At 38.6% G+C, this 27,965-nt stretch overlaps 1 protein-coding gene across 3 annotated transcripts in view; it reads right to left on the minus strand.

Moving 5' to 3' along the window:
* Positions 1 to 25,666, minus strand: part of LOC101739479 (tyrosine-protein kinase Abl) — a 41,069-nt gene extending 15,403 nt beyond the window's left edge. For 2 of the 3 annotated variants that reach the window (XM_012696032.4, XM_012696031.4), the window contains exons 1-3: positions 25,264 to 25,666; positions 7,886 to 7,982; positions 7,251 to 7,363 (exon numbers count right to left, since the gene is read on the minus strand). In XM_012696032.4, coding sequence (XP_012551486.1) covers positions 7,251 to 7,363; positions 7,886 to 7,982; positions 25,264 to 25,390 — 337 coding nt within the window. In that variant the 5' untranslated portion in view covers positions 25,391 to 25,666. The remainder of the gene's footprint in view (positions 1 to 7,250; positions 7,364 to 7,885; positions 7,983 to 25,263) is intronic. The other variant, XM_012696033.4, reaches the window with a different exon arrangement.
* Positions 25,667 to 27,965: the final 2,299 nt, after the last annotated feature.

Below are 27,965 nucleotides of genomic sequence, written 5' to 3' on the forward strand. Positions count from 1 at the left end.
ATTTTTCGGCTATTTGAGTTTTCGTTTAGGAATATGTTATTGTTACGTCGTTTAGACACGAATAGTTTGTCTACAATAACACGACTTCATATCTAGCGTACAAATTTTCAGCTAAGTATGTGTCATGCCCGTGAGTCACAGCTGTCACAACTTGGGTCTAGTGGACTAGGTATCCATTTAAACTTTGGAAGCACGTGTTGTATGAGCAAGCGTTTTTGAAGAACGTGGTGTCGGTAGGGTGAATGTAATCCGAATGTACAAATGAGTGGAGTACCATCAAGAAATTCTTGTATTTTTTTTTATGTCTAGATGAGTGGACGAGCTCACAGCCCACCTGGTGTTAAGTGGTTACTGGAGCCCATAGACATTTACGACGTAAATGCGCCACCCACCTTGAGATATAAGTTCTAAGGTCTCAAGTATAGTTACAACGGCTGCCCAACCCTTCAAACCGAAACGCATTGCTGCTTCACGGCAGAAATAGGCAGGGTAGTGGTACCCACCCGCGCGGACTCACAAGAGGTCCTACCACCAGTAATTACGCAAATTATAATTTTGCGGGTTTCATTTTTATTAGACGATGTTATTCCTTCACCGTGGAAGTCAATCGTGAACATTTGTTGAGTACGTATTTCATTAGAAAAATTGGTACCCACCTGAGATTCGAACACCGGCGCATCGCTCAACACGAATGCATCGGACGTCTTATCCGTTAGGCCACGACGACTATAAAATATGATTTATATTGTATAAATTATATTTATATTGTATAAAATGACTTGGATTGAACGAATGGGTACTTCCTTAATCTTTAGGGGTAGGACGAAGAATTCACACTTCAACCCTTGGCGACTTTTGTGTCAGGAACCCGACCCGCCCGTGTGCAGTATTTTATTGAATTTTTAGTCATTCAGGATAAGAACACGTTTTGAGACTGTATTGAAATCAGACGGTGAGTGCGCGACTTTAGGGTGAAAAAAAAACCATAAACAACACATAATTTTATTTATTTATCTTTTATTCCTCATATGGATGGACGAGCTCATGGCCCACCTGGCCCACCTACAACGTAAATGCCACCATTTATCTTGAAATATGAGTTCTAAGGTTTTAGTTTTTACAGTAAAACACCCTGCCTATTTCTGCCGTGAAGCAATAATGCGTTTCAGTTTGAAGGGTGGGGCAGCCGTTGTAACTATACTTGAGACCTTAGAACTTATATCTCAAGGTGGGTGGCACATTTACGTTGTAGATGTCTATAGGCTCCAGTAACCATTCAACACCAGGTGGGCTGTGAGCTCGTCCACACAATCTATACATATAAATAAAATTGGAGTGTCTGTTTGTAATATTGAAATAGCCTCTTTTTACTACATGCATATGAATATACCTAGTCTTGTCATAAATACTGAGACAAAGGAAAAAAATCTATGGCAAATAACATTTATTACTTTTACAGTGTGTTAGTTTAATACATAAATATAAAACAATTTAAAGTATAAATAGCTTATTCGAAGTGGTCTCCATTGACTGCAATACAGTCCTTTAAACGTTGAGGCCAGTTATCAATAGAAGCACGCACTCTTTCTAGGTGCTATCTTCATCTCCCGAGATAAAATCTTTTGCTTTCGGACAGGATTTCTTCGAATTCTTTCCCTTACTGCTTTGACCACCTTTTTCGTACGAACACTACGTGGACGGCCAGATCTTTTTCTGTCACAAACAGAGGAGGTCTCATTGCACCTATTAATAGCCCGGTACACAAACATTTTACTAATACCAAGCTTATGGAGAGTTTTAAAAATTGCATTTGGCTCCATACCTACTTTGTGTAATGCAATCACAGCGATTCGGTTCTCTATATCACCTCACTCCATTTTAATATCGCAGAATATTGTACAACGTATTGGCGCCAAAATGAGAAAACTCAATGAGCAATCATATAAAAATGACAGATTCCAAATTCAAATGTAATATTTTGTTTATTTTTAATTGTAACAGTATTTATGGCCAGACTAAGTATATACGGTACGTACACAAAAATAACACTTTTTACAATTTTTGTCTGTCTGTTTGTTTGTTCCGGCTAATCTCTAGAACGGCTGAACCGATTTTGACGAGACTTTCACTGATAGGTAGTTAATGATATAATGAGTAACTTAGGCTACTTTTTTTTACTTTTTTTAGCTTCGCCCCGTGGCGTCTCCCGTAATTATTGTTGTACCGCGCATAACATGGCGGGACTCTCCTATCAATAATAAAATTTAATGTTTCCGAAGCGAAGCGAGGGCGAGTCGCTAGTTAAGCAATAAAAAAAAAACTTATGTCATCGATGAACTCTGTGTAAATGTAGCAAAGTATTGAGTAGGTATTAAAATGCCAAGGTTATTGTACTAATGCTATCAAGTGAAATGTTTAGGTTACGTTTACATCACGTATGTACAAAGGCGCACTTTTGACTACCACCGCAGTATTAATCATAAGCGTGACAGGTACTTCTGCACCAGGGTGTTCCATCACCAGCGACAATTTAGAATATTCGTCCCCACAAATTCAATAGGAGGATGCAGTACTGGCATTAGATAAACATTGCCCTCATCAGTCTCGGGGCAACAAGGCGCGCCCCCGTGCGAGCCGCACTGTGACACTTTCACCACATGGAAGTCGTAAGCATCAACCATTGCAGTTTGCAATTATGGTCCACTCAAGTTAAAACCCACAATCAAATGTATGAAACAGAACAATATCAAGCAGGCAGGCAGGTCTGGTTGCCGCCTTACAGAACTGTGTCCATCTACATTTGGTATTGTTGGCGAGGCGGAACTTGTACATCAGGGGCGGACTTTAACTAACGGGCGATTAAAAATCTATTTGAGCTGAATGAACCATCACATCGCATATTATATTACTTATATATTATTATTTTTTTAACAAAAATAAGTACTTACGGCACCCATTCGGCGATTGAATTGGTTGTTCTGTCATCGTACACTCGAGGTGTACATGACTGTATACTAACGATGTCATTGTCATTAATTCTGTCTTTTATTTTATTGCTTAGATGGGTAGACGGGCTCACAGCCCCCCTGGTGTTAAGTGGTTACTGGAGCCCATAAACATCTACAACGTAAATGCACCACCCACCCTGAGATATAAGTTCTAAGGTCTCAAGTATAGTAACAACGGCTGCCCCACTCTTCAAAACGAAACGCATTACTGCTTCACGGCAGAAATAGGCGGGGTGGTGGTACCTACCCGTGCGGACTCACAAGAGGTCCTACCGCCAGTATCTTGTCTGCACTACTAGAATTATTTATTTAATGTTAATGGTGATGTCTAGAGTTGCCACGAATAGTAATTTGGCCGAATACCGAATTTTCGGCAACGCTGTCGGCCGAAGCGCCGAATATTCGGCACAAAGTACATGCTAGTTAGTCGACCGGTCGGGACCTGTCTCCATCGTGCGCGGGCGGTGGCCGGCCATTTGACTGTCTCAGTTGCGAGTAAATCACGTCACGGCACGCTTTGTCAGATCAATATAAATCACAAATTAAATAAAACATTACGATTTTGTACAAAAGTTTGTTCGTTAGTTCTTTTTATATTGTTTGTTCAAAATGACACCAGTTAATAAAAAATCGGCCATAGCAGAGCAGAAACTTAAATCCATTCAACGAGAACTTAACTAGCCTAACCACCAACTAGTACAAGATGTGAGCATACGCTGGAATTCAACATATTATTTAATGGAGCGATTATTAGAACAAAAGCGAGCTGTATTCTTGTACATTACAGATCATGAAACTTTAAATAATCTAACACCTTGTCATGCTCAATAGGAACTAACGGAACAATGTACCAAACTTCTCAGACAATTTGAAGAGATTACAAAAATAACTAGTTCAGTTTTCTCCTGCATCTCTGAAGTAATTCCATATGCAGTTACTTTATTATAAAATCTGGGAAAGGGAGAAACAGCTGAGAGAGTACCAAATTTAGTGACAATAAGATCTTCACTACAAACCGGGTTTGAAAAGCGGTTTAACTTTGATGAAAACAACAAATATCTGGTCGCTACGTTTCTTGATCCACGCTTCAAAACAAGTTTCTTAGGATTTGTTTCAAGCAGAAAGAGCAAGACAGCTAATTCTTCTAGAAGCTCTGAAACTAAGTTGTAATGATGAATTTAGTAGTACCGATGACGACTCTTCGTAAGAAAATTAACTTGAATGAAAATGATGTCATTTGAAGTACAGGACAGTTTCTGGAACTGCTTTGAGGAAGTCGCTATAGATATTATGCGAAATAGTAATGATGAGGAGAACGTCGAGAAGAATACTGTGCTAAATGAGATGGATTTTTAATTGAAATAAATTCGCCTAGATCGGAAAGCTGATCCTACAAGTGGTGGTCAGCAAACGAAAAACAATACCCAAACCTCCCGAAATTTGCTAAAGTTTATCTTTCTTCTCCCGGAAGTAGCGTGTATAATGAGAGGTTGTTTTCTGAAGCTGGTATCATTTACGACGAAAAGCGTAATCGTTTGCTACCATCAAAAGCTGAAAAGCTTGTTTTTATTCATTACAACTTACCACTGATGAATTTTACTTATTAAAGTATTGTAATTTTATAATAAATACAAATCTTGATTAATATGATAATAATATGTGTTTTTTTCCATGATTTGGTATTCGGTACCGAATACCAAACAAAGTGGCCGAATAGGCCTAATACCGAATAGTAGCCGAATATTCTTGACATGGTCCAGTGATTTCATTATGTAACGTGTGGACAAAGGAGGCTTCGAAAATTTGAATTTTGATCGAGTCAACGTCACGGAGATCGTTCAAACGGTTCAGTGGGACCGACATATGTATATAATATTTGCAACACCAATGTGAACATATTCAATTATAATACAATCTGAACAATCATAGAAAGTTGGACCAGCCTCATCAATTTATACCATTTGTTGTAGTTTAAGCTGAATTCTTTAATATAATATAATATGGTTATATAATCGTCAGAGACGAACAAGTCGATCTTATTCAAGTTATTTTAAGTTGTTTAAGCTATCTCAAAGGTTTAGCGGCCACGAGTGGGCAGTTAAACTCACATAGTATGTATTTAAACTGTATACACTGTTACATAATAAAGTTAAATAAGGTTAAGTATTTATTTAACCGGAAGAATGACAAAGAATGACTGTTTTTATTTCTCTTCACATTACGAAAGACAGTTGATCGATAAGGATCTTGAATCTATGTGCTTAGTGCGAGTTTCATAAAACGAATCGAATGACTTAACCACTGCGTAAAACGAGTGTACTTTCTTCACGCTGAAAAGTGAAGAACTGTGAGTGCGAGTGGGCACAAGTTATTCGCATGACATTTAGTCATCGTGAGCAGCGATAATTTTGTAAAAATGAAAAGAAGCCAGTATCTATTTAATTTGTTAGTAAGTTTTATGAAGAATACGTAATACAGTTATTGAAGTAAACTTGTGATATTTTGTGTGTGTTCACTATCATTGTGCGTCGTTGTTAAACAGTGATGGCGATGGTGATACAAATATCACAGAGCAGTGCAAAAAGGAACGCCTATACATAATTTGAATTGAAATTTTAATTTTTAGTTTATTATTTCTTAAAATTAAAATTTGATTGTTATATACTCTGATGGAGTCGGTGGAGCAATAGTTACCGCTCCTGCTTGTTGCGGCAAGAGTCGTTGGTTCGATTACCACATGGGGGAATCTTTGTGTGATGAATAGATTTGTTTGCTCTTTGTCTAGATGTTTAGTATCTATATATATATATATATATATATATTTAAACATATAAATGTATGTTTATCGGTCTCTGGTGGCCATAACACAGGGAATCCTGGAATCCTAATTGGGGTCGGATGACCGTGCGTTATTTGTTCCCAGTTATTACAGTTATATGTTAAAATAAATTTTATATCTTAAAGCCTTTACTTTAGAAGTCTCCTTTTCTTAAACTCGATCCAATAATTCTTAATATAGGATTATTTTAAATTAAATGCTTATACGAACACTAGACGTTATAAATAAGCTCGTCTTGTACCGTCGAGAGCGTCCACCAAGCGAAACATTGTGTGTTGCCATTTTGGTTTATTCATTTAAAACAGAATAACTATTAAAAGAATATGAAATGATTTTAGTTTCACTACCAACTTGATCTTGCTCAAAAGTGAAGTAATACTGACTTTTTGGCGGTAACGCGACGTGCCTAATTGTGTGAATTGTTTTATTTTGTTAATTTAGCGTTTCTTCAGGTTTAAATGTGTAATAAAGATAGATTAATAACTGTTTAGTATCTGTTAAACTACACAAAAGTGGGAAAATGAAACAAATTCGCTGGACGTAGCTTCTCGGGTTATTCCAAAAAGTCCACTGAAAAGGTCTCAGTAAATAGCCACCATTTTACTGAGATTATATTTCATCCCATATCATCTGAACCTATTTCATTTCATTTCATGCCAATTGATTAATGTTTCCAATTAATCAATTTCATTTTATTTCACTTCATCTTCTCATTTTTCATAAAAAATAATATATAAGATGAGGCTGTATGGTACCTTTGCCTCTAGAATACTCGATCTCGATCAGAAGGATCCCATCTGTATTTACTCTACACAATCGCTGATGTCCATTGTGTCGCGAGGAATGATCATCGATATACAGGACTCGGCTCAATTACATACATTTACATATAATCAAATTCATTAGAATAGGCCGTTGCATATTTAGACAAAATATCTTGAGATCGAAGAGTATGTAAGGTTCGGGCGTAATAGATATAAATGGAAGGTAGGTACAGTTACCACGCCGATGGCAGAGAGCAATGTGAAAAAAGTGTAAATTTGCAATTGAAGCCGCTGAGTCGAAAACTAGGTCGAGATATCGATCCAGCGTTAACGGCTTTGCATCGCTATCATTCAGGGAGTTACAGCCCTCGCACGCACTTTTGCCTTCTTATTACTTGTTGAACGTTAACGCATTTTAAAATATTTCTTTCTTTCGGGAGTACGGTCTTGGCTGTATTATAAGTTCTTAATTAGTTCTTAATTGAAAATGAATGTTTATGCGATTTTAATCTAATTTATGATTTACGAACCTTTAGAACAATGATGACTGCTTGCTAATTAGCCGCGCACATAGTATTAATATAAATATAACATAAAAGATACAATAAAGATACAACTTAAAAGAATGTAGATCGTTACCTTTCTTGAGCGTGAGCTGGTTCTCCCCTCCCGCCTGGAAATCGTAGAGGGCTACGAACAGCTGGGGATCGTCCTCTTCGTGATGGGCCAAAAGATTCTCCTTCGAGGTCCATCTGGTCGGAAGACATCGCGGTATGATTTAATGGCAATTTGTATTTAGGTATTCGGAGCGTGACGTGTGCGTGACGGGAGCGAGCCGGCGACGCGCTGCGAGAGGCTGCAACAAGTGCAGTGGGGCGGCGGCGCTCCCGGCCGACCTGCGCGGAACCGATGCACTATTTTTGCAGCACTCGACGCAGGATGTAACTCCAAGGCACGGAGCAAGCGCGGTGCGAGGGAAGCTATTTCACCGCCGCTGCTATATTGTCGGATGTCGCATATCAGTATACTTTATACAGTACATTACAGTACAGTATGCTTTGAATAAGTATTTTTTTATATGCAATTTGGCCTATCCAATGAGAAACTACCGCTAATGGGCCACAGACGATACCGACGTGGCGCTATCGCCTTCCACCTACACATTTCGATTTAAAAGCTCCACTTCATCTTGTTTCTGATTCAATTTATTTGAACGTTTGAAGATACTGCAACGCGTCGGGGAAAAGAAAAGGAGAAGCCCATGTGTATGTTACCTGTTAGCGGAGTCGAGCGGCAGCGGAGCGGGTGGCGCGGCGGCCTCGTCGGGCAGGTCTGGGATGTGCGGCAGCGGTCGGCTCTGCAGCAGCGCCTCTGCAACAACCACCTCCACGCTGAGACACACCCTGCACGTACACACTTCTACTAACGCTCTCTAACAGCGAGGGGCTTCATGCACAGATTGAGAACTCATTTCGCGAAGCGGCATAGCGTAGCGTGGCGTGGCGTAGAGCGGCGCGGCGCTAGCACACAGCGGCATTGCGCACAGCAACATGTAGTTCGCTGTGTTACTACCGAGAACATCGTTCTGACTGTCTTGTTTTTTATTGAATTAATACTATATTACTATATATAGATTATTTATTTAATACAAGCAGGACAGACAAGCAATAACAGATGATTAGTATTTATCTTATACCTTTAAACGAGCAATTATTATATATATACTTAGTCTGGCCATAAATACTATTACAAAGGAAAACAAGAAAAATTGTATGGCAAACAACATTTATTACTTTTACAGCGTGTTAGTTTAATACATAAATATAAAACAATTTAAAGTATAAAAAGCTTATTCGAAGTGGTCTCCATTGACTGCAATACAGTCCTTTAAACGTTGAGGCCAGTTATCAATAGAAGCACGCACTCTTTCCATGGGAAAATTTTTCACTGCCAATCGTACGTACGGATTGTTTTAGGGACTCCAAATTATCATGGCGTTTAGAGCAAGCCGTACTCTCTAAAACTGACCATAAATCATAATCCAGTGGATTAAGATCGGGACTGGACGACGGCCAGTCTTCAGCTCTGATGAAGTCCGAAACGTTCGTTCTCAACCAAGACTGCGTAGACCGAGCTATATGACCTGGCGCCGAGTCTTGCTAGAAGGACCATTCTTGATTATTGAACATGGTGTTGTTAAGGGGCCTCACTACCTTCTCCAGAATGGTATCTTGATACACTTGTGCCGATGTTTTGATACCTTTTTCACAAAAGTATGGCTCAGTCACTCCCTTATAGCTAATTCCCCACCAAACCATCACTGAAGTCGGATAGTGCCCACGTTGCACTCTGTCGACTAATTGGGAAGAGTCCTTAAAGCTTTGAGCATAAATACGGTCATTTAGTTTGTTAAAATGTTGCTCAATTGTAAAAAAAATCTCATCCGTAAACAAAATTTTTCTATGACCTGCCTTTGCGTACCGCTTCAGTAGTTGTTTCGATTTTACCACCCTATTCTCTTTTAAAATATCAGTTAAGAAATGAACAGTACGTCTCTCTAAGTCATCTTTTAAAATACGCGACATGGTTCTAGGTGCTATCGTCATCTCCCGAGATAAAATCTTTTGCTTTCGGACAGGATTTCTTCGAATTCTTTCCCTTACTGCTTTGACCACCTTTTTCGTACGAACACTACGTGGACGGCCAGATCTTTTTCTGTCACAAACAGAGGAGGTCTCATTGCACCTATTAATAGCCCGGTACACAAATATTTTACTAATACCAAGCTTATGGAGAGTTTTAAAAATTGCATTTGGCTCCATACCTACTTTGTGTAATGCAATCACAGCGATTCGGTTCTCTATATCACCCCACTCCATTTTAATATCGCAGAATATTGTACAACGTATTGGCGCCAAAATGAGAAAACTCAATGAGCAATCATATAAAAATGACAGATTCCAAATTCAAATGTAATATTTTGTTTATTTTTAATTGTAACAGTATTTATGGCCAGACTAAGTATATATAATCTGAATCTCGGAAACGGCTCCAACGATTTTCATAGAATTTAGTATACAGGGGATTTCGGGGGCGATAAATCGATCTAGCTACGAATTATTTTCAGAAAATGTTGTTTTATTCGTGTTTTCAATAATCAACGCTTACCGACATCTATTGGCGAATAATAATACAAATTTTTCTTAATTGAGGGCAAATAACCGCTTTAAAGACACAACAAGATGGCGTTATCAAAAAAAAAACCGAGTAAAGCTCGGTCATCATCTAGTAGTATCACCCACCCAACATCTTATTCACAATAAAAGTAATAATCGTATGATAAAAAAAAAATGTTTTGGCTGATATTAGTACGATTAAAGCCAATCAAAAGTCTGATAAAATACTTTGCAGTACCACTTTTATTTACAAGGACTTAAGAAAATTGTGTTATTATAATTGTGTTATAGCGCCAAGTCATGAAGAAATTGTGCAAACTATGCTGACAAACTTTTAGACTCAAAGCAAACTAGGAGCAAATATGAGTATCAAGTTATACTATCTCTGCAATCAACATTTTTTTTTTTTTTTTCTCCACAGGAGAAAATCGCCGGATCCCCACCCGCGCGGCAGGTGGGGTATGTGGGAGTTGAACCTCACTAAAAACTCCTACCGCTCACAACCGGCGCCCTACCTCGGACCGGGCCGGAGCCCAGTCGGGGCTATTGAAACGGCGGGACAGGGTTGACGCAGAGCACATTACATCCATCCCACCGTCCCACGGACGCCGGACCGGCGGCCGCCAGCGACACGACCACCGGTTCCCTCGTTCAGCGGGCCGAGAGCCCGCTTTGATGGCGCCGCGTTACACCTTCCCCCAGAGCGGTCGGAAATGGCTTAACACAAAAACAGTGTATTGACCGGATGATGGATACCGCATTCGCTCTGTGAAGAGCAAAAAGCAGCTCGCGTTACTTAGTGCGTCAGAACTCTCGAAAGATTCCACGCAGGATCCTCAAATGCTGTATACAACATTGTATCAGGTGACGAATCCTGGATATACGCGTACGAACCCGAAACAAAAAACCAGTCACGAGTTTGGGTGTTCGAAAATGAGTTAAAGCCAACAAAAATTGTTCGTTCACGGAGTGTTGCAAAAAAAATGGTGGCCACGTTTGTCTCCAAAACCGGCCATGTTACGACTATTCCTCTTGAGGGACAAAGAACGGTTAATGCAGAATGGTATGCTAGCATTTGTTTGCCACAGGTCGTTTCTGAACTCCGTAAAGAGAACTGCAACCGCCGCATCATCCTCCATCACGACAATGCGAGTTCTCACACCGCGCACAGAACAAAAGAGTTTTTAGAGCAAGAAAACGTAGAATTATTAGACCATCCGCCGTACAGCCCCGACCTAAGCCCTAATGATTTCTATACTTTCCCTAAAATAAAGAATAAATTGCGTGGACAGACATTTTCATCACCTGAAGAAGCTGTGGACGCCTACAAAACGGCCATTTTGGAGACTCCAACTTCCGAATGGAATGGTTGCTTCAATGATTGGTTCCATCGTATGGAAAAATGTATCAAATTTCGCGAAGAATACTTCGAAAAGCAATAAATACATTTTTAAATAGTAATGTTGTGTCACTTCGTTAATTCCCGAAATTTTCAGTGCCGCCCTCGTAGGGATGAGGTTCGGTTTAGATAAGTGCAATACAATACATATTAGTTCAGGATATCGAAACAGTACAATCGGAGAAGGTCACATATGGACCGTTTATTTTGAGTGGTGTAAGTCCATTTTCTTTTGTTTCGAGAAAATTAAAGGTTACTTACTATATTTGTTGATTTTTAAAATACAGGCAAATCATATGAGGTCTGGCTATGCCACCTACCTCTGTCAATTGGACTTACACCACTTTCATAATCGATGATTATGCAATTTCATTTACCGACCCAATTTAAGTTGTACAAAACATGGGATTTTTTTGAGAAATTAAACACAGCCTAGTTATATATAAAAAAATTATATTAAATTAAGCATGAATTACGTGATAGCTCATTTTTCTCAAAAATTGACTTACACCACTTTCAAAATAAACGGTCCATATTATTAAGCGGGGAAACATTTCAACAACTTGCAATAGGAGATAGATATAAATATTTAGGAATTCGCGAATCAGGTAAAATAGAACACAGTTTAATAAGAGAACAGATAACCAAAGAATATTTCAAAAGGATTAAGAAACTACTAAATACACATCTTAACTCGCGCTATCTAATCAAAGGTATAAATACATTTTATGCAATTCCAGTTCTACTCTACTCTTTCGGTATTGTTAATAATAAAAATAGTGATTCAAAGAAAATAGATATTATAACGAGAAAACTACTAGCAGTAAAAAAAGCACACCAGCAAAAGGCAGACACAGAAAGATTGTATTTACCGATTGCACAAGGAGGAAGAGGATTGTTGAATGTACAAAACATGTACATGCACAGATACTTAAATATAAGCAATATCTGCATCTTATATATAAGCAATATAGCAATATCTATATATCAAAAACTGGCTGGGACTTATTATGTCAAACGTCATAATAGCCTGGTTCAATACGTGTACTGGTGTCTAGCCAAGAAACACAAAATAGAAGTTTCCGACCTTTGGTGGAAGGAAACACTCACCCAGCCACAAGTCAAAGAGAACGAATCCACTAAAATCTTATGGGAGATGTCTGTACAAACCAATGTCCGTAACGCACAATAGACCTGATATAATTTATATTGATAAAACCAACAATAACACATTCCTAATTGATATTACTGTACCATCCGATTACAACATAGGTGCTAAAGAAATGGAAAAACTGAGCAAATACCATCTTTTGAAAACTGAAGTCAGTCGTTTGTGGAATACACAAACTTCTGTCATCTCAATAGTCGTTGGCGCTATCGGGGTAGTAGCTAAAAGTATTACAATATACCTAAATAAATTGGACAGCAACATTAAGTTTAGTATCCTACAGAAACAGGCAGCTATTCACCCATCAATTATACTTAGTAAGTTGCTTGGAGACACAGTATTCGTACATAACACACAAGAACACTACACACAAAACACGCCACGACCGTCAGACATACAACAGCCACTCGACACACAACATTCATCAAACACAGAAAATCCAACAGACACCACTCATACAACGGCAACACAAGAGCCAACAAGGCCGCGAGGAGGACGACGAGAAAGAAGAGGTACTACCGTAACACACGCTGGGGTTCTCTCCATCATTTAGTCATTTTCTATTATTTATTTATTTTTCACATAAAATTTCATTAAAATTTTGGGATATAGATATCTTTTTTCCTGTGGGAAACGGGACGGGATATTTATCAAAGAGGACAAAAAAAAGAATTAAAAAATGTTAAGTTTAAAATTGCGGTGTTTTAGTTACATCAATTAACATCTTCGGTTACCGAGTCCTACATATCCTCGCGTAGCCTCGCGTGGTTCGGAACTTGGACCGAATAAAAGAAACAAAAAATTGTATCCAAATCCTCGAAATCAATGTGAATCAATGAAAAATTTACCGCACGTCCCATTGAATTAAAGAGGCTTAGGGCTTCCTATTACATAACGCTCCGATAGCTGTGCGATAGATCTCTGGAGATGTTGGCTCATCAAAGACTACGGAGCCATTGCGTAGAGCTTCAAGATAACTTTTTTACTTACAAAAAATTGTAATTGCGTAAACGTTGGCAATCGGTCGTGATTAGTTCAACGTTACGAATTATGAGGTAAATGGTTTGAGATCTTGCGATGATCATCTAAAAAGGGTTTTATCTAAGTTTCGCCGTTCGCAAAGTTCTTTATAAGAGTCATTTGCTTCACCATGTCATTGTAATTTTTGTACAAAAACTATTTTTTACCAAAACTCTCCTGTGATCCCCTAGGCGGTCTCACGTTCACGTAGGTAGACCGATCTTTTGTTTTGCGACTGGAATGACAATAATCCGTTTAACTCTATAGCTCCGTTTTAGTGTTTTTGAATCAGTATTTGTAAAGAACTACATAGTTTATTCGGCTTTTGAACTTTTCAGTTTTATAATTAAATTGACGTGATCCGCGATATAACTGGCGTTGAACGTTTCACAAATTACTCAGATTAACTTGATTTCAAAATTAATGAAAATTTCAACACTATTTAATTATTTTTTTATTACCTTTGTAGGCAGACCAGCATAGGGCCAACCTAATGGTAAGTTGTTACCGTCGCAATCAATGTTAGCAATCAATGGCAGCGGCAGAGCCACGCCGCTGCCTACAATTAAGTAATCTTCACAAGCCTCATTTGAAGAAAAACATGTCATAGCGCACGGGAAACCGTGAAGGGTAGCTCATTCCAAGGCCGGATGGTACGTGGTAAAAAAGTTCTCTGGAAACGCGCTGTCGATGAAGGCAGCGGTTCCAGGTAGTTAAGATGAACTCTGTTCTGGGGACGGGAGGTGTGATAGTAAAAAGGAGTTGGGAAGATCATCTCGAATAATTTCTCAGAGCACTCCCCATGGAACATACGGTACAAAATACAGAGAGCACCGAAGTCTCTCCGTAGATCCAGAGGATCCGAGCGATTCGTGAGAACGAGACTATCGACAATCTGAACGACCCGTCTCTGTATGGAGTCAAATGGAGGTAGCTGGTATTTGAGAGCCACGGCCTAAAGGTAGGACCGGCACTCCACGAGAGGCCGAACCTGTGCTTTGTAAAGCGCAAGTCTTTGCATAGGCGTGAAATACCACTTCGCTCTGTTGATCACTTCCAACGTTTTAGAGGCCAATTTGGCTTTACCACCGCTCGAAATTTATTAATATAATAATTATATAATTTTTATATTATTTTATGATGATAATGATAAAAAGTACCCTAAAGGAGTATTTAGGAAGTTATCTATCTACGCCTCTCAAATTCGGTTTAAGCATTCCGGAGGATAGCACAGATTAGCGAACATACAGACGATATGTTTGACCTGGATCTCAAGACTATGTGTGTGTCAAATAGTCGCTCGAGACCGTAAAGTCGTGGACAATGATGATAAATATTGCTGTTGCTACTTACTGACCTATACAATACTATAAGACCTATACATTTCGCTGCAAGCTCTATTTATTAGTATAATAAAGCCGAAGCGAACAGCACCATTGTTCTCTTATATTCATTATTACCTTGAAATGCATTCTCGCTAAATGATATTTGAACTAACCGAAATATTAACATTGTTTTACCATGAAGTCCAGTTTGGTGTTGAACGAAGACTCTTCAGAAGGGGAGTCAGAATAATGGAACAATATTTAAACGTAGCATTCGGTATTCGTGTCGGAAATCCGGGGCAACAGACAGAAGCGAGAGAATAGGTTGGAAATGGTTCCATCATGATTAAATCCGGATTAGGGAAACGAAGACAGCCTTAAGAATAGGCCGCGAGTTCAGTGCCGCCTTTGAGCCGTGATTTTGCTGACTATAGGTTTTATTAAAGCAGGCCATTTATGTATAATTATGTAATTCATATATATATATATATATATATACTTAGTCTGGCCATAAATACTGTTACCATTAAAAATAAAAAAAATCTATTGCAAATAACATTTATTACTTTTACAGTGTGTTAGTTTAATACATAAATATAAAACAATTTAAAGTATAAAAAGCTTATTCGAAGTGGTCTCCATTGGCTGCAATACAGTCCTTTAAACGTTGAGGCCAGTTATCAATAGAACGCACTCTTTCCATGGGAAAATTTTTCACTGCCAATCGTACGGATTTTTTTAGAGATTCCAAATTATCATGGCGTTAAGGGCAAGCCGTACTCTCTAAAACTGACCATAAATCATAATCCAGCGGATTAAGATCGGGACTAGACGACGGACAGTCTTCAGCTCTGATGAAGTCCGAAACGTTCGTTTCCAACCAAGACTGCGTAGACCGAGCTTTATGACCTGGCGCCGAGTCTTGCTGGAAGGACCATTCTTGATTATTGAACATGGTATTGTTAAAGGGCTTCACTACCTGCTCAAGAATGGTATCGTGATACACTTGTGCCGATGTTTTGATACCTTTTTCACAAAAGTATGGCTCAGTCACTCCCTTATAGCTAATTCCCCACCAAACCATCACTGAAGTCGGATAGTGTCCACGTTGCACTCTGTCAACTAATTGGAAAGCTTCCTTAGAGCTTTGAGCATAAATACGGTCATTTTGTTTGTTAAAATATTGCTCAATGGTAAAAAAAAATCTCATCCGTAAACAAAATTTTTCTATGAACTCCCTTTGCGTACCGCTTCAGTAGTTGTTCCGATTTTACCACCCTATTCTCTTTTAAATTATCAGTTAAGAAATGACCAGTACGTCTCTTATAGACTGCAAGTCCTAAGTCATCTTTTAAAACACGCGACATGGTTCTAGGTGCTATCTTCATCGCCCGAGATAAAATCTTTTGCTTTCGGACAGGATTTCTTCGCATTCTTTCCCTTACTGCTTTGACCACCTTTTTCGTACGAACACTACGTGGACGGCCAGATATTTTTCTGTCACAAACAGAGGAGGTCTCATTGCACCTATTAATAGCCCGGTACACAAACATTTTACTAATACCAAGCGTATGGAGTTTTAAAAATTGCATTTGGCGCCATACCTACTTTGTGTAATGCAATCACAGCGATTCGGTTCTCTTTATCACCCCACTCCATTTTAATATCGCAAAATATTGTTCAATGTATTGACGCCAAAATGAGAAAACTCAATGAGCAATCATATAAAAATGACAGATTCCAAATTCAAATGTAATATTTTGTTTATTTTTAATTGTAACAGTATTTATGGCCAGACTAAGTATATACATATATATATATATATATACATATTTTATGCATTTCACCTGAAAATTTTCGTAATCTCGTTTCATAATGAATGCAGCTTTATAACTTCCCGAAGGCTAGAGTAAGCCGATTACATATAAATGAATCGTGCACACGTACAGCGTCATATACTCTCGCTGTTCCTAAAACCAAAGTGTGATGCAATGTTAAAAGACGGATAGAATGCGATATGAATGATATGATACTAATTTATCAACGGGTGTAAAATTGTGTTGTGAAATGTCGCTGACTGGTTATAGGTAGAGTCCCGGAAAATTCCTAACTTTCTTTTCTTGTTTCGCTTTGATAATAGGGCGGAGGAAGCAAGTGGCTCTTTTGTTTCTCTGCTCTGTAATGAACATGCAAATAAAAGCCTTACACGCGTCAATTTTAATATTAGGTACTAAAATCAGGTGAAGCACTACCGACATTATCATGAATACTGATACTATATCATACTGTTTGTAGATACAAAGTGAAGAGAATGCCGACTCGAGGCGGAAGGCTACACTGCATCGATTGGAGGCTTATATCGACCGTTTCCGGGAAGCGGAGGGCGGAACTGCATCCTATAGTTTCCCGCAACCCCGGCCTCAGTGGAGCGTTCTAACGCAAATACACTTTGATGCTTTCATACTAAAAATAATATTTACGTAAATTTATTGCTTAAATTATTTTTAAGGCATATTAAGTTACAGCGTATCGGATCTTAGGATGTTTTGACGTAGTTGTTATACCTATTATTGCTTTTAGTCTAAGATCCGGGATTAGGAAAACATACCCTCATCTGTTAATTAGATGAAACAATTTTTTAGGCTGATCTCAATATTATGAATTTATAAAAACAACCTCTGCCACCATAAGTCTGCTGCAATTAATATTAATCAATTAATTAACAACTAATTTGTTTACAATTCTTACCTTCTCATGTTAATTACATGTAGTAAGCATGTAGTAACCATCAATCGGGTTATGTCGGACTCCGATGCCTCCCAAGAGGAATAGGGAGACGAGGAGGGCAAGGTCCTCAACCTCCCCGAATTCCTCGCAGGAGACTACGCCTTGAAAAAGGCTCGCGAGGCACTCGCCCCGCAAAATCAAATACTGACTAAACTCCATCGAGCTCCGCCACACCGGCTACACCAGACCTACGGTACCGCAGTGCGCGCCGAAAGTCCGCCTTCGCTGGTACCTGTCCTGATGATAAGACGGGATTTCATGTCCGGCGCACAGGAGCCACCTTGCACCGCCCCACCACCGGACCGACAGTCGGGTACCGGGCGCCCCCGAACCCGCACCCGCCACCCGACAGTCCCTTTCTGGGGCTAAGCAGGAGCTTCACGCCCGCGCCGCCCACCCCGCCTTCTGCGTTGAGGTGCTAAAGAGGGATTCCACTCCCTTTCGCACTACTTAGCCTCACGGGACCCCTAAACCAGGTCACAAAACCTAGCCATGGCCTCCCATGAGCTCTGATCCTCTTACATGCGGGCGACGAGCAAAGCGACGGTCAAAAAGAGATCTTTCCCCAGCACTCGCAGCGAGTGCTCCCAACGCGGGCACTTCGATAAAGCCATGCGTCATGATAATCGCCTTATCGTTGTCGCCGCTGACTGCTCCCCGAATCCTGATCACGCAGGAGCCAGTCACCGTCGACACCCTAGACACGTTACGGACCCTTACGGATCCATCAGATCCAATAACCTTTGCATTAGAAGCCTTCAGCTCTAACACTAGGAGCAGGCTTAGGGACCTCGGTAACCGTACTCGTCAAACTCGACAAAGAGGTCGACGTGCAACCTAACCCATGCATCAGCCCGCTGAGTTTCTCGCCGGATCTTCTCAGCGGGTTGCGATTCCGATCCGGTAGTAGATTCATTCGCGAAACAGCTGCTCTTGAGTTGTTAGGTCTCCTTCGGAGGCGCTCGGGTAGCTGTTAGCAAATCCCACCCCTCCTGGCTGAGCCTTTGCTCGCCCACCTGTCCTGGTGAAACTGGAAAGGCCTCCGGGCCACCAGTAATCCTTCAATCATAAAAAAAAAAACGCGTGCACATTTCGAGCGCGTGTTGTGCGTCATTGTCCGGATGCCCGCACTTGTGGCAACCCAGATGTGGCTCTGACGTGCAGCACGCTTCCACCTGTATAGATAGTCCTGACCTTGCACCTTTCCACCAGATTTCCACCTGTTTCGGTCCCTTCAAAATTCTTTAGGCAGTGTTAGGTTAACATCACGAGAGGACTGCCAAAACCAATTATCGCGGTATTTTGATCAGAAGCCCCAATATTTATATAGCAATGGGATCATATCCCTACCTACAAGATGGCAAAAAGTTATCGAACAAAATGGTACCTACATACTTTAGATAAATTTAAATAAACTATATTAAAAAATGTTGTGAATTTTCTTAAAAAACGCGAAGAAACTTTTTCCCCAACCTATTAATAGGACACCCTACAACGCTTGCACACGTGCGTTCATGACTTATGTAAGTGTAGGATTCGCTCACGCGGCCCGCAACACAATGACATCCTCTAAGTCAAGCCTGGGCAAATGGCGACCCGCGGTAGAATTTTGTCTGGCCCGTGAAGCATTTTATATGTTACTAGCTGACCCGGCAAACGTTGTGTTGCCTTAAATAAGATTTCTGGGGAAATTCTAGTGTAGAAAAAAAAACCTCATTCAACCACTGCTTTGAGGAATTGTTCGAGATGATACCGGCATCTCGTTTTTACCATCGCACCGCCCGCCACCGGAGTAGAGTTCATCCATACTACCTGGAGCCACTGCGGTCATCCACAGTGCGTTTCCAGAGATCTTTTTTGCCACGTACCATCCGGCTATGGAATGAGCTCCCCTCCACGGTGTTTCCCGAGCGCTATGACATGTTCTTCTTCAAACGAGGCTTGTGGAGAGTGGTAGGCAGCGGCTTGGCTCTGCCCCTGGCATTGCTGAAGTCCATGGGCGACAGTAACCACTCACCATCCGGTGGGCCGTATGCTCGTCTGCCTACAAGGGCAATAAATAAATAAAAAAATAATACCTCATTATAACAAAAAAAAAAAAGTTTGGGTGGACAACTTAGGAGTATGAAAAATAGATAGTAGCCGATTCTCAGACCTACTGAACATACTATTGATACACAAATAAAACCAAAAAACCATGGCTGAAAATGTATAGTGAGTCAGACAGGAGACCGGCTTCGTCCTCATCCCTACTACGTGATGTTTGCTGAATGAGTGGCGGGGATAGCTGATCGATTGATAGTCAATCAGTAGTCGACCGGCGAGGGCGGGAGATCAAATTTAATTTAAAAAAAAAAACATAATAATGGAACTTGAAATTATAAACTCTGAATAAGAATTTATCGTACTACAATTCAATTATAATATTTGATTGCCATCTTGCAACATTTTTTATTTTTTTTATTCTATGCTCAGATCCGCAATCGGAGCATAGAATAAAAAAAATAAAAATCGGGATGGAAAAATAGGGGTTGATCGTATAAGAGTGAAAATTTAGAGTAATATGGTTTTTTTTTTTTTTTTAAGTCATGACAAAATCAAAATAAAAACTTGCCAAAAAAATTAAAGTTCATAATTAACAAATAAAAAATAGGAGTTGATCATAGAGGGAGGAAAAATTGAGAGTAACATCAGATTTTTTATTTTAAAACATGACAAAATAAAAATAAAATTGAAAATCTTGCCAAAAAAATTAAAGTTCTATTAACAAATAAAAAATAAGGGTTGATCGTAGAGGGGTGAAAATTAGGGATGTATGTATTTTTGTATGCTGTATCATAAAAATATAAAAACAAAAAATTTGTATAAAAAATAAAAATTAGGGGTGGACCACCCTTTAACATTTAACATTTAGGGGGGTGAAAAATAGATGTTGTCCGATTCTTCACCCTGGCCGATATGCACGCTAAGATTCACGAAAATCGGTCGAGCCGTTTCGGAGGAGTTCAATCACGCACAACCTGACACGAGAATTTTATATATCAGATTATTAGGAATACAAATATTAGTTTTTGTTTAACATAAATTTTCTTTTCAATTTTTTGATTCAAAAATGTTGGTTTTAAAATTCATTAATTGACATCCTTAGCAAAAACTATACTTAAAAAAGAAAAAAAAAACTGTTTGGCCCGAGGTCAAATTTTCATCTGCAATGTGGCCCGACTATCAAAATATTTGCCCACCCCTGCTCTAAATCATAATCCCGTTTTTACATGATAGCCGTCGGAGCGCATGGCATGAGTATCTAAAGACAGCGACAGAACGATCCTTGGACAAAGCGGCACGGCACGATAGCGCTTTTACCTTAGCTGCCGCCAGTTAGTAAATTCTATCAGACGGAGCTCCGTGAGCTCGTCTACCAGCTATGGTGTAGTCAAAATGGAACCTCGAGACTACTGGCAGATAAGCAGCACAAACGTCGGAAGATTTTCCCAAGCTCGCCATTTTTTATATCTTATCCCAATTACTGTATTTTATAAACAGTGTGTACAAATAAAGAATAAAGAAATTACGACCCCCCGCATTGAAGATATCAATGCCCGGAGCAGAACTGTTCCGAATCGAATAATTTAAGTTAAAGCAAACGAGTAATATTTGTTTATTAAGAAACTAAAATAATGCCTCCACAAATAGTTTCATTATGGAGGTTTTATGTTAATAGTGAACGTATAGATCAGAGACTTGCGGCGAGTTCGTAATGGCCCCGAATCGACACGATCGGGTAGATAAGATAGCGATTACGATTGCAAATGAGTTAAGGAAAGGTAAAGACTAATACAATTTTTGAAATTGCATTCTATGTGACCTGATGTTAAGTGGTTACCGGAGCACATAGACATCTACAACGTATATGCCGCCACCTACCTTGAGATATGAGTTCTAAGGTCTCAGTTTTTACAGTACAACGGCTGCCCATCCCTTTAAACCGAAACGCATGACTGCTTCACGGCAGAAATAGGCAGGTTGGTGGTACTTACCCGTGCGGACTCACAAGACGCCCTACCACCAGTAATTATAGAAATTATAATTTTACGGGTTAGATTTTTATTATACGATGTTATTCCTTCACCGTGAAAGTCAATCGTGAAGATTTATTAAGTACATAATTCATTAAAAAAATTGGTACTTCCCAGCGGGATTCGAACACCGTTACATCGCAAGATACGAATGCACCGCACGTCTTATGCTTTAGGCCACGACGACTTCTACCGACATACTGTCTCGGTTCTGCTATATCCCTTATGAAACAAGTTCAATGGACACTTCATAAAATTAACCTACTCAGGAACAATAAGCAGATCTTGATCACATCTGAATCCGCCTGAAGTGTCACCCGTGCATATACACTTTGGTAGTTGTTAGCCGTCAACGCCAGCGAATATTTGCAATCAAGCTGTGTCGCGCCAGCTTCACCCCAACAGATCCTTGCATCGAATCAGCATTTAATAAATATAGGTGAGGACGTAAGGCTTTTAAAATGATATTATTATTATTATACTATAAAGCTTATGCAGAATGATAGATATAATTCTATTTAACATGTGTGATGGCTTCAGTAATGGTAAAAGTTCAGTTGAATGACACGATGGTAGCTATGTGTAGACACAAAACTTTCTCTTTCAGCCAATGGAGCTCTTGGATTCTTTTAGCTGTAAAAAGGATGTGAAGTTAATAGTTATATGGTCATCCACACGGTGTATATGAATTATTCTGATATTAGCGTTAGTGATGATGTGCCTTGTATTTTATTTTAAGTTAGCAGGCCTAAGAGATCCCCCCAATGTAGTTTTTTTTTTTATATATTCATAGTAACTTTTACAAAACAATAAACCAAAAAGAGTTGACGTCAGAAGGGCGGCCGGTCATAAAACTAAAGTCAAATCTCTGTGTAAGAAAACATGCTGCATCATATGTATGTTCAAAACGTGGGATAAGTACCAGAAAAAGTAGCTTATACGAAAAGCTTGCCACGTTAGTCTCAATTTTCACATGTAATAAAATACTGCAATTTATATTCAATTCGATTTTATGCATTGCTTTCATTACTACCTAGACTTCCAATTTTAAGATGGGTGGCAGCAATCATATGATGTGAAAGGACTGTAATAACAACTTAACACCAGGTGGGCTGTTAGCTTGTCTAGCCACCAAGCAGGCATTGCAACAACTTGTACTTGTGTTTAAATTAATCAAAGGCATAAAGGAAAAACAATAGCACCAGTCTCTTTATTGATTTAGATTGAAATTTAGTTCGGATGGAGGGGTAAATAGACTGTAAAAATTTTGTTCATTGTGAACAGTACTTATATAGTGAACTACTACACAATTACTAGTTTGGGCAGCTGTCATAAAAGTCCTCTAAAAGCACATTTTCTGTTATTTTTAAAATAAAATTTATAAAAATGCAAAACTGTTACGGGCTTTTTTAGTTATTCTTTTGCCGATTAAATGCAGTCCATACTAATGTTATAATTATGAAAGTACCTATTTCTATGTTTAATTTTCATAACCGAGCCATTGAATCAATTTTTAAAAAAACAGAACCGTCTGAACAGTCTCAGCACTGATCAATCCAGTCATGGTATAATTTTATAACATCAGTTTTATTCTGCTGATTGCTTTTTTATATAGTGGATTGTAAGTTTTATATAGTGCATTATAAGTTTTATATAGTGGATTGTAAAGTTACAAACTGAGATTTCTTATTTGTTTCATCTATCCTTTCGATCTGTCTTGTAATCATTTGAGATGGCTTTGAAATGAAGACAAAGAAAGAAACAATGATTTTGATACAGATGGTTTGGGAATTATCAACAAATTTTGTATGTGATGAGTTTTTATCTCACTTAGTAGCGGTAGGCAGCGGCTTGGCTCTGCCCTTGGCATTACTGAAGTCCATGGGCGATGGTAACCACTCACCATCAGGTGGGCCGTATGATCGTCTGCCTACAAAGGCAATAAAAAAAAAATAAAGAAATAGTACTGGTAGGTTAGTAAAAACCTCAGATTTATTTATAGAGTGGCAGTTGCAGTAATAATTAAACGAACAGCAAATGACCGCAATTCAGAGACCTCGTACAACAGGAATTTCGACAGTTTTAGGAAAATAACTATAGTTTTTTTTGGAGTTTACTCCTTTAGAATCGATTTACATATATAGGCCCGGGGTATGAAAATTATGGGGACCAAAATCGTACTAGCATGTCACACGAAATGCGTTATGCGCCTGATTGCGCATGTCACACGAAATGCGTTATCGCAGGTGACGCCGGGCTGCTGCGCCGGCAGTCCGCCACAAAGCCTCGTACTGATCGCGCGTTTCTCTCATTATTGTATTTTCATATATTTGTTAGTCGTTTGTTTTGTGTCTCGTTAATTTGTTAATAATCTGTAGTGTATCGTGTTGTCGTAATATAGAACTATTTCTCGTATTGTTTCGTTTAATTTTTTATATCCAGTAAACTCCAGTCGTGCGTCGGAGCGGACACACACACTTTTTTTTTTTGTTCATCTTTCATATTTTGTTCTGAATTTTAACAATTTGATCTTCCATCTTCTGCTGTCAGGATGAAACCTTAGTTTTTCCATTTGTTGTAAAATGTTATAGAAAATGTTGTGTATATATCTAATTCAATAAAAGAAAGAATATGATTACTGAAAACAATTAATATGAAAATGTTAAGACTGTATTTTGTTTATTTTTTTCTATAATATTTATCAATTGGTTTCCTGGTAACAATCACTGTGGTCCACAATGTATTTGCTTAATTATTGTAATTTATAAAAAATCATAGTTTTCAAGAAATTAATGAAATGGAGGAATGGATAACTCTTCAAGAAGAGTAAGGCTATAATTGTACTTTGGAACTGACGTCAGGATGACTCTCAACATTTATATTGTTGATGTCAATGAGTTCTAGTTACCCAATTAATGCAAAGTGAGCTTCAAACTGGTTCACCTCCACACCACACCAGAACCTTATTTTTCATTGGTATTAAACAGACTTCTAAAGCTATACCAGATTTTATTTTAAGGTTGTAGTAATTTTTTCAAATTCAACATAATTAAACATTATACTGATGTTGGATTCTGTGACGATTCCGTTTTTCAAAGGATAGCCTTTGAGACAGCAACCTATTTGACAGACTCATGTGTAACACTCATAAGTGTGTTAAAAAAATTACCAGTCAACATAAAGATGAGTGTTCTGAATTTTAGGAAAAATATCGGTTAGTTAACATATCAAATAAAATAGTAATATAAGCTATGAACTTATTGTTGTAGAAAAACTGGCAAATTCCTCAATTTAGAGTCATTGCAATGTAACTTATACAAATAGAATAATGTGACGTAAAAATGAAAACGAAATATAAATATATGCTATTGTCAATAAATGGGTATTAATTCACAGAATTAATTTTAAATTCAATAAGCTTTTTAATCTCAAATATAAGCTATTAATTTTTAAAAATATTATAGGGTCTATGTCCCAACTTATAAAAGACAATTTATTCATTAAATATAACGTTCATTATATAAATGAATAAATAGATTTTAGCATTAAGCGACATCACAAAAGTCAATACTGTGCATAGATTAAATTTTCCGAACAAATTTATTGTAAGAGAATCTCAAAGCCTAAAGCTCTAAAAACAAATACTGAAAGGAAAATGAAAGTGTTACAGTATGAATACAATAAGTTATAAAGAGACTGACCGCTATGTTCAGTGAATATGTTGGAGCCGAGCATGCGGGGGTCCTTCGGCACCCGTGGCTTGCTGCGCGCCGAACGCATGGACGCGCCGCTGGCGGTGCCGCGTTCTTTGGCCTGCTGCGCGCCCATTTTGCCGCCCGCCCTCTGACACTCCTGCTTCCCACTACACGAGCTACTACTCTCAAATATATAGGTATTTCTCACATTTCATTTTAGTCTAATGTCTCAGACACTACGCTTTGTGTCTATTCGGTCTGTTTTTTGGAGGTAGTTATTAGTTAAACTATGACCATTTTGACTCTTTAACAATGTTAAAGAAGCACATTATTAGATTTCGAAATATCCAAAAAACAATATCACCACCGCCATTATCAATGTGGCTGACACATTTGACTGACGTCGATTTTTTTAATTCCCAATTGAAGCGATGAGGGCAGCACAGGCGTGCTTTTATCACAGATAAGTAAAAATCATCTTTATACTGGCTATTCAGGATAGTAGTTTGGATCAAAAATCATGATTAATGCAAAGTATTTTAATTTATAGTTAGTAAACATAGACCTTTAAAGTACTATAAAATAGGTTAATTAAAGCGTATCTTTACTTTTCTACGGCTGTACTAAATCAATTCTGATATCAACACAATCAACTTATACAATAAAGCTTTTGCCCGCTACTTCGTACGCGTGGAATAGTTACTTTGGGATAACGCTAAATTTTACCCGCGACTTCATTTTCTGCTCCTGGCATTGCTGAAGTCCATGGGCGACGGTAACCACTTACCATCAGGTGGGCCGTACGCTCGTCTGCCTACAAAGGCAATAAAAAAAGAAGATGAAAATATTTTTGAATTTATAAATGTTAAGGAGCTATTTAAGGTATCAGCCGCGCCAATAAAGAAACGAATCGAAAATGGCGTCTCTGTACCTGCACTGAGAGTTGGTAGGTTGATGAAGTCGTCGTGGCCTAACGGATAAGACGTCCGGTGCATTCCTATTGAGCGATGCACCGATGTTCGAATCTCAGGCGGGTACCAATTTTTCTAATGAAATACGTACTCAACAAATGTTCTCGATTGATTTCCACGGTGAAGGAATAACATCGTGTAATAAAAATGAAATCCGCAAAATTATAATTTGCGTAATTACTGGTGGTAGGACCTCTTGTGAGTCCGCGCGGGTGGGTACCACCACCCTGCCTATTTCTGCCGTGAAGCAGTAATGCGTTTTGGTTTGAACTGTTTGAAGGGTGGGGCAGCCGTTGTAACTATACGTGAGACCTTTGAACTTATATCTCAAGGTGGGTGGCGCATTTACGTTGTGGATGTCTATGGGCTCCAGTAACCACTTCACACCAGGTTGGCTGTGAGCTCGTCCACCCATCTAAGCAATAAAAAAAGGATCAACAAATAAAAAGAAAGATAGAAAGAAAAAGTTGTTAATACCAAAATCACGCTTTTTAACCGACTTCAAATTAGGAGGTTATCAATTCGACCACCATTTTTTTATTTATGTATGTTCGCCGATTTCTCGAGAACGCTTGAACCGATGCTGATAATCCTTTTTTCTTTTTTTTTGTTCGAAAGGGTAGACTTCCAAAATTGTCATGTAGTTATCAAGACCTGATGATGGGATCGTAGAGAAATGGAGAAAAATCTATAATTTTCAAAGCTCACTTTGAACCGATTTGGGTATTTCTTGTTATCCTTCTTATTTTGTGCCGTTGCGCACCGGCTGGCCGGCACCTTGTACATAATTATCACACGCTTGATCATTATTTTGCTGCGATGCTATTTTAAAACTGATATATTTTTTAAGATTCTCATTGAAATCAAATGATGTGAAGGGCAAATTTCTTTTTAATGAAATACTTGTAATGGATAATGTATTTATTTGAATAAGGATTAATATCATGTTTATAAAAACACCTTCACAAATAATGCTTTCTTTAGAACAAATTTGGTTAACATAAAAAAGGTTACAGTAAGCCAACCATAAAACATAGACATATGATGTCGTGGACTTTTTTTAGTTTTATGACAGCCCTGAATGTAAACATTGTACCGCTAGGTTGTTAATTCAGTCATACGCGTCAGAAAGAGATAAGATGGTAAATGGTGCACGTGCAATTTGGTGCATGTAATTAATAGAAGTGAAGTTTTGCGGTGTGTAGTATTGTGGGTTTTGGTTCATTTGTCATCCTTGAATTAGATTTCTCTGCTAATACGCAATGCTGTGTATAAGAGAAACGACCTCTTCACCATTTATATATATGTCGTGGATAACGGCTTTTAGTAATATTAAGACGTTGTTTTGACTATTATTTTAAATGATAAAATGTTGTTTTGATAAATATCATAAAATGTAGGGTAGACTCCGTAACGCCAGAGTATAAAATGGCGATACGTGGACAGAGTCAGCTCATTCCGTCTCAGACAGTCAGCCTGTTAGTATCTCATTCCGTGTCAGACAGTCAGTCCGTCTATTACTATGTTAGTCAGTCTCAGGCAGTCGGTCAGTTGAAACTAACCTGTCGGTTTACCCTGTCATTGTGAAAATTATGTGTTGAGTTTCATTAATTATTATTCAAAAGGTGCTATTGACTTTTATTGCAATAAACTGAGTTCAACCGAAAACGAGTGATGACGGAAACTGCCGCTCAGCCATCCCCTGGCGACGCCATCATATAGTTTAAATTATATAAA

This window comes from Bombyx mori, chromosome 1 (assembly GCF_030269925.1).
Source record: "Bombyx mori chromosome 1, ASM3026992v2".
Lineage (NCBI taxonomy): Eukaryota > Metazoa > Arthropoda > Insecta > Lepidoptera > Bombycidae > Bombyx > Bombyx mori.